Source organism: Syngnathus leptorhynchus, chromosome 3 (assembly GCF_054491065.1).
Source record: "Syngnathus leptorhynchus isolate UIUO chromosome 3, UIUO_Slep, whole genome shotgun sequence".
Lineage (NCBI taxonomy): Eukaryota > Metazoa > Chordata > Actinopteri > Syngnathiformes > Syngnathidae > Syngnathus > Syngnathus leptorhynchus.
In genome coordinates, this window is record NC_141197.1 from 6,012,788 (window position 1) to 6,025,087 (window position 12,300).

Sequence of the window (12,300 nt, forward strand, 5' to 3'; positions counted from 1 at the left end):
AGGGGTGTCAGACCTTTGACCTTCCATTCTGCATACTGACAAACAGGCCCTTTACTGTAAATACCCTAATAACACCATCATAAATCTGTAGCTGAAAACGGACGACGAAAATCAGTCCAAAAGTAAATCGAATGCTTAATGCTAAATGTCATATGTTTCCAAAAAGACATGTTTTTATATTGCAAAGTATCATTCTGTTTGCAGGTGCACAATGATGCAGGCTGTGGCGCCGAGCCTTACCGCTGCCAGCGCTCAGTCAGCCTCTTCCTTCCATGGGAAGGTGAGATCCAGTTGCACGCCACTGACGTGACGTTCAAAGGTCAAAGGTGAGTGGAAACAAGATGAAAACATTGTTGCCAATTATTTTTTTTAGCTTCTTTCGTATAAATCATGAGGAAATATTATTTATTAAAGCAGCAGTCCATTCGTCACATGATTTGATTTGTCATATTTAACTTATTTTCATTGGTCTTGGACAAGAATGAAATATTACCTGCTTTTTTTTTCAAAGCACTAGCTAAATTATATTTGAATATATGGAGAAAGAAAAAAAAAGACTATACAAAAAAGAATGTCAGTATTTATTTTTATTTTTATCATTATTCTGTTTTACAATAAAAAAAACAAAAAACAGCTTGCAGCTTCCACATCACATCCATAACCTGCATCTGGAGAAGATCTCCCAGTACGTGTTAGTGAAACAAACGCAAGGCTTCACACTAGCCTGGGAGGGACACAGCGGCTCAATCTACATTAAACTCAGCCCAGAATTTGTAGGCAGAACCTGTGGCCTGTGTGGGAACTTCAATGCAGATGTACAGGACGACCTCAGGACCAGTTATGGTAAGATCACTTTACTTGCAAGCAGTCAAAATCTGTTTTATTCATTGTCCATCATATGTGGTTTATTTGTGGTTTTGAGTTTAGAAGTAGATGTAGTTGAGATTGATTCAATGTCCCGAGATGCCAAGAAATAAAATTCAATACATGATATTGCTTAAAAATTATGACAAGCAAATGTGTGCAACTTTACTTGCAGGTGTCCTTACTCATGAAATAGAAATGTTTGGAAACAGCTGGGCGGAGACAGAACCACTTCAGGCTTCGTGTCCCATGGTGCCCTTGAGTTTCCCCTCACCTTGTACAGCAGTTGCTGTGCATGTCTTGCTGGTAAGCTCGAGTATCTAATTAAAGAAAAAAAAATACAAGTCAAATAAAGAAGATATATCGAGGGAAAAAATGTGTTGTATTAAACAGTGCTCCCTAACAATTGTGAAATGCAATTGACTTTCATCCACTAAGATGAAAAAAAATACATTTGTTAACATGCTCATGAAGATGTAGCTAATGAGATGATAAATATCAGACACTGACTATGAAGTAACTTGAAGTAAAAGAGATTTTATGGACGCAGCACACAGATCATAGATTTTATTTTTGCCTGTATTAATCTTTGAAACTACAAAACAGCCCAAAAATTATAACTTTCATTTTGTTGAATTTATGTAATTTTTCTTTCAGGGATTTATTGTCATTTAAAAATATAACAATTTTGTTTGAGCTAACCTTATTATTGTAAATTAACTATCTTGTTGAACAGTTCCTATAATACCACAGCATTACAAACATTTGGATGAAGCACAGTGCATCATTTAAACCACAACTATTAATTGTGTGAAGGCGAATTTCGAGCCAAAATTTCATTTCAATTTTTTGCCCCACGTTTTTTTCCACCATTCATTTTCTATGGACCATTCAACATCTTGTCTAACTTTTACACATTTTGTCCAATTCAACCGGTTTCAACTTTAGGATCCCAAAGTATGGGTTACTGAACTTCTCACAATTCAAAACACATTTTCACTTTTAAAATTTCCGCAAAATTGTGTTTTTCCCTTCTAATTTCTACGTTCTTTGACCGATTCAACCTGTTTCAACTTTTAAGTGTTCATCTTATGCCTACCTATTCCAAAACTTCCCACTAACCAAAAATTTAAAAATGTCAACTTTGAAATTCACGCCAAAATTTAGAAAATTGCCTTTTCCCCCTTCTAATTTCTACATTTTCTTACCAATTCAACCCGTTACAACTTCAAACGACATTCTGTAGAATACCCCGAATTTTTATTCAGCCTCTTTGCCTTCACACGCAATTTCCAGAAATTCATTTTATTGTTCTCCCCATCAGAAAGTGGAGGAAATGTGCTTAATGCTGCTAGATCCACCATTTCAAAGCTGCCACGACTTTGTCAGCCCTTTGTCCTACATGGCCAGCTGCTTCAACGACATCTGCTTGTAAGAAAGAAAAAAAAAAATCATGTTGCACTTGTCGTTTTATGTTTTTTTCTAAACTTTGTGATTGTGTGGAATATTACATCATTAAAGCTAACAAACTAATCAACACATTACACATCAACATACGAGTTGTAAGGACTGGCTTATTATTACATATATATATATATATATAAGTAATTTAAAAGTTTACCCAACCATGTACTGTACCCTCTGTTGAAGGTCGGGTCCAACCGATGATGCGGTATGTCAAGTGTTTACGGAGTACTCCCGAGCCTGCGCCCATGCTGACCATCCACTCAATGACTGGAGGGACCATATTCCTCAGTGTGGTATGTTTCCTATTTTCGCATTGTCATGGATATGTCCCACAATTTACAATGTCTTGATTGCTGGCGGAGCTAAAGGGGGGGTTGCAGAGGCACTAACCACTCCGAAATATGGTTGACCACCAGGCCAATAATTGTCTTTTGGATATATTCCAATTATTTTTTTAGGGATTATTTTTCCACATTTCTTCTTGTCCCGTGTCGGGAACACTAAATTGTTTATCAAGTTTTTCCAAAGAATTTTGGGGGAGGGTTTGTAAATTTTGTTTGTTTGTTTTGCGGACACTCTGCGATATCCTTGGCCACCCCAAGGAAAAAAAATGTAGCGCCGCCAATGGTCTTGATTGTGGAAAATGCTAAAATGTGCATTCAATTAAGTTTCCATTACACCCTCAAAAACTAGGAAATGCTAAGACCAGGTTTAATCAGATTTGCAAATGCTCTCTCTATGATTTCTCTTTGACCATTTTAAGTCTTTTCTTTATTATTTCTTTTCTTGCAACCAGTGAAGGAGTGTCCGAAAGGTCTGCAGTACCTGGAATGTATCAGCTGTTGCCCGTCATCCTGCAAGCTGGAGCGAACATGCATCGATAGCCGGCTGACCTGCCTGGATGGATGTCACTGTCCGAATGGTGATTTGATGTTTCCATTTGTGATTGTTGAAAAAGTGAAACTAAAAGTAGAGCTTCCCATGTTCAGGTTTGATATTTGAGGATGGCAACTGTGTGACACCTTCTGACTGTCCATGTGAGTCCCATGGTGTCTTCTACCCATCTGGACAAATCATACAAGAGGAATGCAACAATTGGTAAGGCACATTAGGGCCTTTTTTTTTCTTTTTAATTTCTATATACTTTATCCTACCAGCCCATGTGCTCTAAATGAAGGATAGACAAATTGCTGTGGGGCTCATTGTTTGTAAAATATATCTGTCCTAATCGCCATTTATATCAGATGATAAATGTTTCACTTTGTGTTTCAGCACATGTGTGGCTGGATTGTGGAACTGTACTGAATACAACTGTCCAGGTTGGTCTCTGCCCTTCTTGTAATGGCTCAATTTTTACAGCGATTAGTAGCAGTGAGTGATTTTAAGTCTTTTTTTCGGGGAAACTAAATGGTGGTAGATATGCAGAGGAGAAGTTCATGTGAGGTTAACTGGCATGTGTTGCTGGCAAAGTGAAACAAAATACATGTAGATCATTTATGTTCTGTATTAAATTTCTGTCTGGTTGATTTGAGGCACAGCATTATATCCTGCAATGTCTTGGCTATTCCATTGTAGCTGCAAATAAGAATATGACCCATTTTCATCAATTTTCTTTCCTCATTAGCCAATTAAAAACAAGCAGTAAGCAAGGTTTAGGAATGAAAATATGCTTATGAAGTAGCAAACGCTATCAAAAAAGTTGAATTTTTGGACGTCATTTTGAAATTGTTCACCTTCCCCAACAGGCGAATGCTCTGTGACTGGCGATATGTATTTCCAGTCATTCGACGGGCGTGTGTACACCTTCCCCGCAACGTGTCAGTATGTCCTTGCCAAGAGTCGCAACTCAAGGAAATTTACAGTCACCATCCAGAATGCCCCTTGTGGAGCTGTGAGTCAACTGCATGTTTGATTTCAATTTGGTTTTACAGTGCAAAGAATATCCTCATTTTTTCCTTGACTCTGCCAATAATTCGTCACTATCTTGTCAACTCTAGCCTTTACAGTTTGATCCTACCAACTCTTCTTGGTGGCTTTTTGTAAATTGTCCATAAAGTATCGTGAGTTGCCAGTCGTTCCAGGCTGAGCGATCGAGGCCAAGATGAAAAGTCTTGAACATGTGACAGTCCAAACTCAAGCCCTCCTTTGCTATCCTTTAATATCTTCACGGCCAGCTAAACTACTTTATCTAAACAGATGGTGAAGAGTGCAGTGAGTGAGGCATCGTCATGGTGACCGACGGTGTTTTAGACACAGAGAGGGAGATGGCAATTAAGAGCAGAAGGCAGAGCTGGGTATTGAAAAACTCAGTCAGCTCTTGGTTCCACAAAACCAGGATGTCAGTGATTAAATATTTGAGTTAATAAGGTTGACTAATTAAGCTAAGGCATGTAACTACATTTACTGTCAATATGTCATGAAAATACCTTTGTTATTCATTGTTTATTCAGTTTGTGATATTTGTACAAAAACAAGATGAAACATTCAATATAGTACTAATATTGATTATGAGGATAAAATGATAATCTCTCCTCAGTGACTATAAATAATATAATTTGACTATAAAATTGTCCAACTCTTATTAACATTGTATCCTTATTAACCTGGGGTCACATGCGCGGCCCCTTGTATCGCACCCCCCCCGGAGGGCCCCTGCCCCACTATTTGAAAATGACTTCAGTACAGTATTCATTTCTTTAGTATGTACTTACTTGTGTATTTAGAAGCTTTGTCATGCCATTCTGTTTTGATCGCAGAATCTGGATGGGTCTTGCATCCAGTCTGTGAACTTAGTTATTGATGAGGATCCTAAACTGGAGATTACACTGAGCCACATTGGTGAGGTCTTCATTGCCGGGCAGTATCGCATCTCCCTACCCTACTCTGACGGTAACCCCTCTTTTATTCTCTACCAATATTGTGATTTCAAGCAGTTGTGCTCTGTGAAAAAATAGCATTGAGTGTGTTTTGTACCATGTGCATGTGGACACATTGTGTAGATAGTTGCACCAAAGTCCCAATAAAGTTCTTGACAGAGGTTTCGGTTGCAGAGGTTACAATCATTTGAATATTGCTCATTTGCACATTAATGTATTTATCCTTCATTTATTGCAGACAACTTCCACATTCAAGAGCTTTCATCCATGTTCCTCCAAGTGAAGACAATGTTTGGCCTACGTCTGCAGTACAGCTGGAAAGAGTTTCGTCTCTACTTGCAGGCCAATGCGCAATGGAAGGATGACACAGTGGGGCTTTGTGGAACCTTCAACGGCAACATTCGAGATGACTTCTTGTGAGTGTATTTTTGTTCACAAATCTAAGGAACAGAGAGAACAGTGTGATGGGAAAACATTTTTGCGTATTTTCACCTGAGAACGTGTATACGAAGTGGATTATTCAGATAACTGGATGTACAATGAGCTTACTAAAATCAACATACAGTTCTTGTGATTATAATGCGTTTTGCCCAATTGTCATTTCCAACCTAATTATTGTGCAGCTCTAAACATGAACTTTTTTCTCACACTTTCTGTAATGCACACTGCTCGGCTCACACGATTCCTCAACAGGACACAGATCCTCAACAAGGAATTTACTGTTAGAGGTCCACTGTACCGTGTCGTAATGGGCAGCCGTAAAGGGCGCATGTAGTTCAACTGCTGTAAAAGGATATACATTGGAGTCTGGGACTAGATGGGATATATATACAGTATTGCAAGTAACAAAGTGAAATTCACTCACTTATTAAATAGCGCCCATGCCTTTGATGTTTCTGTTAAATTGTGGAATTTGGTGCGTCTCTTCAAGCAATAATGAGGAACATTTTCTTAAAAAAATAAGTTGCTAATTTATGGAGATGACATCAGTACTGTGGGCCACACATGTATACGGAACAACAATTCAAAGCTTTTACTATACCCAAAGAAATTCAAAATTTTTGTCAGGGTTTAAAGTGAAACCCATGTCACAAATTGTATGGAATCATTGTGCATAGATTGAAATATTTCAAGCCTTTGTTACTTTAAATGTTTATCATTATTCTGGATTACAGACAACGGAAATGGTTTATTTATACGTCTGGATGGAGACATACTGGCACAGTACATCGCAATTATTATATCACGATATTATTCTCACTTTAGTAAGACAGTTATTGTCTTGGAGATGTCTTTGCAGTTATATTGGAATAATCACCTAATTTCTGAATGGAGGGGATTTTACTCTGCTTGAGTATGTCACAATACATGTTGACATTCATCATCCATCCATTTTCAACACCGCTTATCTTGTTCAGGCTTTTCCTGGTGCATCTGTGTGGGTCAGGTGTAATTACTTTAATTATTTGAATCCCAAAACAACTATTTGGGCTCCATTTTCTTATTTTCTTGCGTGAATTTCACATCACATTGGTCATCGACGCTCTCACTCAAGCATCAGTTTTGTTATGAGGGCATTGGGCTGGCAAGTGGATAGCACAAAAACTGGGCAACACCGCAGGTGTTGTCAAACACATCACAATTGTCTGCTTTATATTTTTGCACGTTTCCAACCTGTCTGAGCAATCTGACCCACGTTATTATTATTTATTATAACAAATAGGCCACCAATAGTCATCACCTATTCATGTACTCTTGTCTCCCTTCAGATCTCCAGCTGGCATGATAGAAAGCACTCCTTTGCTGTTTGGAAATGCCTGGAGGGTCTCATCAGCATGTACGCCCAGCTTGATCACTCCTCAGCTTGACCCCTGCGACACACACCAACAAGCTGGTCAGTCTTATACCTCTCAGTTTTTTTAAGATCATCCCATTGTGTTAATTCATTACATTTTTTTCAAAATTTTAATAAATATTGATCTGACCTTTAAATACTTGTTAAATGTACGAATTCAAGTTAGTTTGAAATGGTTTATAGTAGAGTACGCATTTAAGTGTATGCACTTAAAAACACATCCCAAATTTCTTTAAAAAAAAGTTAGTACAATGCATGCATATTTTAATGCCAAATAAATCAAATATCATCAATTAATACAGAATTGCAATGAGATAACTCACATAGTGTACATACACAGTATGTACATGTATTGTAGTAGTCAGTGTTTTTTTTTTTTTATACAGCCTGTTGATCTTTTCTCCTAATCTTATCACCTCCTTTCTTCTTTCATTTTGTTCAGTGGCCTATGCATCCGAGATGTGTGATATTCTGAACCGGGATCTGTTCTCTCCCTGCCATGAATACCTCAGTCCAGTGCCATTTCACCAGCAGTGCCGCTCAGATACCTGCAAATGCGGAACAACTTGCCTTTGCTCTGCTCTGGCTCACTATGCTCGCCACTGTCGCCGATTTTCCATAGTCATTGACTTCCGGTCACACATACACGACTGTGGTGAGTTTTGGATATATTTGTGTTCTGTCATACAAAAATAATGGTCTTCACTTGACCATTAGTGTCCTAATTAGAGGCACCGTGTGATAATTTTTTGAATAAACCTCATAAGCATAATTTCAATATCCCCAAAATGTTTTTTTTAGCATTTTCTTAAAAATGTTAAAACTTCTTGGAGTCTAATTAGCTGGTCCTCATGACTGTGAGGAAATTATGTTGAGTGCAAATATAGTCACAAGTAAAAATGAGACAAACAGCTGCCTGCTGAATGTCAAAGGCTCAAACTTTCCATGGATGTTGTGTGCCACTCTGATTGCAGCGGTCACCTGCCCCATCACCATGCAGTATGGCGTGTGTGTGTCATCCTGCCAACGCCGTTGCTCCGCCCTTTCCTCCTCGCAGCACTGTGGGGGGGAGTGCGAAGAAGGCTGTGTCTGCCCGCTGGAATTATTCTACAACCAGCTAACACACACCTGTGTGCACAGGTCAGGCTGGCTGAGGAACGGGTCAGAAATCAAGACAAAGTAATGTGATGGACCTTTACCTTCATAAAGATGCTATAATATTGTTTCGTATTATTAACAGCAGTTCGGGAATCAGTTTAATATGATGGTTCAACTTTTTTTTTTTTTACCCTCCCATTCCAATCTATTGAGTTCGGTGGAAACCGGACTTTTTGAGAGCCCAATCAGTCTGCGCTCCCTTTCAGGCTCTTTTGCCATAGGAGATGTACAAGCTTACTTGTTCTTAACTGTCCCACGATTTTACATCCCTCTACAGCATTGCTTACTATGTGATAGAGTTACTTCAAGGAAGTGACCGTGAAACCCCCCTTTCAGTCCCACTTAGGGTCGAGACAACACAGATATCTGATAACCAGTGGGAGAGAACTTGTAAGACAGAGGCCAATTTGTGGACCATATGTCACAAAGCCTTGCCATTTACCAAAGAAGAGATCAACTTGAATTTTATCTAACTTTGGAAATGCCTCATGTTGAACATTTTATAACATCAAGCAACTCATAAAGTGTCTGAACAATAGCAGTAACTGTTTGTTTACAAATGTACCTGGGCAAACAATGACCCGGGTACCGGCCACATCCGGCCTCCCTCAGTCCAGCCCTCACAATAACCAAGAAGTCTAAGTGTGGCTTTTTTTTTATATGCGGTTGTGTACACTATTTTAAGTAGGTAGCATGCAAGAGCTACGACTTGTGTCTCATTATATCTCACGACTTATATGACCCTTCTAGAACTTGGCAACAATGACAACTGTGGTCCTAATGTTAGCAACATTCTTATTTCCTGCATGGCAAAAGGAAGACTACCAAGAAAATTTGGCTTGATAATATTGTACATAAATACAGTTTCATGTACTTTGCGCACTGGATATACGTATTATAAGCCATCACAATATCCTTATAAATCACTGTCAATATTATTATACTTCCCATTTATCTATTCGTCTATATAATCCTGACTAGAAATGGCTAATATGGTGGTTGGTGCACAAAATTGTTATAGTGTGTAGGTGTGATTTTAACGACCACTCGTAATTTAATTTGAAATGTCTGCAGGACTTCGTAATTATAATAATACATACCATAGTTACATGCATGGCAATTTATTGATGAAAGACAAGATAGTTTTTTTCTAAATACATAAAACATTTAGACAAAGTTGAGGTTGGCATGTTGGCTTGGCCTTCAGGCCCTTTTCTATCCGAGTGGGGTGAGCCATTTCTACACACTCACTTTGAACTTACACAAGAAACAAAATAATAATAAAATGAAACATATTTTTGTTATTATGAGCTAAAACCTATCAAAGAAAGGTTGCGATTCGCCTTTCACCTTTCACAGGCAACACAAAGACTGACACTATACTGATTTTCCTTGGATTTATACACAGGACAGTTGTGGTTGCAGTTACTGAACATTTCTTTCAAATTTCATACAGCACTAAATATGAGGTTTACCAAAATACAAAGTTCCTGATTGTTAGTATTTGGTTAAAGTCATGCAGTGACTCTAAGTGATAATATTGTGATTTTCTGTGTGCGTGCTACCTGTGTGACGTGAATCAAGCAGACTATATGACCTTAGAGCCTGACCACCCAGTGAGGTAAACGAGGGTGTTCTGGCAAAACCGATTCACCCCCTTCTGATTATCCCTAAGGCGGGTGGCCAGGTGCAGCCCACCCCGAGAGCCGTCCCAAGCCACGGGAACACACTGACCCCGGGGTGGAGGGGCTGTGGGTGGGATTGGAGCATGGAATGAGGGTGAAAAAGGAGGTAAAGCCACCCCTAACCCTAAGGCCTGTGACTGTGGGTAACTTCGTAGACAGGCCTACGCAGTATAAAATGTATGACAGCTATGCGAGTGGTACACTGTCATATGACTAAAACTGTAAAATGATCACAAGCACTTTCCAAGATAAAATAAAGAATGGCCATTTTCGTGGCAAGCAGCATCAAAATTGGCCTCTATGGGAGGTGATGCTGTTGCTAACGCTAAATTGTTCCAGTGAGTTATTTGGCAAGGTTCATTTTCAAAGAAGACCTTCTTGGCAATTGTTCAACTCAATTTGAAGTGCTATTTGTTTGTTTTCTGGTAATATTGCAGGAATGAGTGTCCCTGCACTTTCCTCGGTGCTGATTACGAACCAGGAGACGTGATCATGACATCAGCAGGTGTTCAGTAAGATCTTCCTCTCCATCACTGCCACTCCTCCATGTTTAAAATGGAACTACACCTCATAGATAACACACAGCACTTGTTTTTTCTTAGTCTTGCATACCATATGGTAGCTTAATTTTAAAATATAATGACTAAGGGAGGATCATATATGAAGTTAGTGTCATTGGATTTTAAGAGGATTCTTTGCTGCAGGTCAGATTTCCTCAGTAAAACAAAAACAGTGTTTCAATGAGGTTTCATTTCATTTCACGTCAGTCCCACTTGACACATATTTAGAAGGCATTTCATTTTAAAATCTCTCATAATACTTCTTCTACCTATGTAGATCCTGCATTTGATTAGTGTTGGATGCTTCAAAACACAGACTGCCTCCATTTTTTTCTTTTAATAAGTCTTGTCAGGTGTCCTAATGTTCATCATCATTGTGGCTTTTCTCTTGTTGTCCTTCTAGGCTGTGTCTGGATGGTAAATTTGTGTCACAAACAACCGATGGTGGTAAGTATAAATTATAAATCACTGCCTTTACAAAGATAATGCTTTATAAAGGGTTTAAATAAAAAATGCAATATTTTAGAAATGCACTTTCTAATCCTACATTAGATCGCCTAATGTATCTAAAGCTTTTTGGGCCACAAAATTCATGCATTATTACTTCCATTTACAGATGCATTCCTCTTCTTAACATCTTCTGTGATTTGTTCTGTTCATGCAGACAGGTTATGTCCTGAGAGTCAGTTTTACCACAACTGCTCTGAGGATGAGAATGGACAAGGTGTGGCCTGTGAGCGTACTTGTGAATCTTATCTCCTCAACCTGACCTGCTCAGCACATGAGCCATGTCTCAGTGGATGTACTTGTCCATCTGGGTGAGTAAGTTTTGAATGTGGAGACGGAAGACAAGGAGGTTAGAGGCTAATGTACCGTTATTGCGACTACTGCAGTTCTCAGGCAAACCTTTGAAACTAACGTCATCATCGCCATCCAATGAGGGCCTCCAGTTATTTGATCCCGATAATCCAGACTGGCTACATGCCCAAAAAGAGGGTTAAGTGGTTTTGTTCTGTGAGACCAAGCAAAAAGTCATCATGATAACAGTACACACTAGCAGGAGTTAAAGAAATGTATCCAACTTAATGACCCCTTTGAACCGATTGCAGGGATGACTGGCAGATGCAGACTGTTTTGTGCTAGGGTGAGGAACTTCTACATAAATCAAACCAAACCAAGCCAACCAGCGAGCACTCATCTTCAGACAGGGCATAGGAAATGCATAGAAGTGTAACCTCATTATTTATATTTAATGACAAACTGTTCACTCATCCATTGTCTTCAGTGGTAGGCAGAGTAATTTATTGAATATCAGAGAAACAGCTCTGTATGCATCATTTTCCTTCATGTGGTATATATGAGGCAAAAAACTTGGAAACCTGATAAAGAAACCTTGGGCTGATGCGAATGGAAAAAAAAAAGCCCCTATATTTTTTACAACCCAAAGGTTGCAGGTATTTTATACAGTGTATTATGGCCACAATTTAACTTTTGCTTGCGATTCTGTAAAAAAATCTAAACTTTTTCAGAGAAAAAAAAATGTAAGGGAAGTGAGGATATTGTATAACAGCTTCCCCATATACCAAGAATGTCATTCATCTAAAGTGAAAATTATAGTCTTTCGCCTCTATATTATTTGTGAATGCATGTCCTCAAAGTTCTCAATGCCAAACTTGCCCCTTCCCAGCAAGAGGCCATGAGTTCCAACAGTGTTAATTGCTAACGTCATTACACAGAGAAAAGGTTAGCCAGGTGCACAAACAGCTCCTGGTCTTCATTTAGCAGGGTGAGTCATTCACTCCAGTAAACCAAGATGACCTTTAAAATGACAAAAA

At 38.8% G+C, this 12,300-nt stretch overlaps 1 protein-coding gene across 1 annotated transcript in view; it reads left to right on the forward strand.

The window, feature by feature from the left end:
• otog (otogelin) overlaps window positions 1-12,300 on the forward strand; it is a 46,469-nt gene that overhangs the window by 5,532 nt on the left and 28,637 nt on the right. Inside the window, exons 7-23 of the mRNA XM_085907255.1 lie at window positions 205-326; window positions 635-843; window positions 1,040-1,170; window positions 2,189-2,295; window positions 2,515-2,624; window positions 3,128-3,253; window positions 3,321-3,429; window positions 3,604-3,650; window positions 4,077-4,222; window positions 5,088-5,220; window positions 5,446-5,623; window positions 6,977-7,101; window positions 7,505-7,717; window positions 8,037-8,202; window positions 10,343-10,417; window positions 10,869-10,912; window positions 11,130-11,283. Of these exons, the coding sequence (XP_085763381.1) occupies window positions 205-326; window positions 635-843; window positions 1,040-1,170; window positions 2,189-2,295; window positions 2,515-2,624; window positions 3,128-3,253; window positions 3,321-3,429; window positions 3,604-3,650; window positions 4,077-4,222; window positions 5,088-5,220; window positions 5,446-5,623; window positions 6,977-7,101; window positions 7,505-7,717; window positions 8,037-8,202; window positions 10,343-10,417; window positions 10,869-10,912; window positions 11,130-11,283 (2,195 nt within the window). The remainder of the gene's footprint in view (window positions 1-204; window positions 327-634; window positions 844-1,039; window positions 1,171-2,188; window positions 2,296-2,514; window positions 2,625-3,127; window positions 3,254-3,320; window positions 3,430-3,603; window positions 3,651-4,076; window positions 4,223-5,087; window positions 5,221-5,445; window positions 5,624-6,976; window positions 7,102-7,504; window positions 7,718-8,036; window positions 8,203-10,342; window positions 10,418-10,868; window positions 10,913-11,129; window positions 11,284-12,300) is intronic.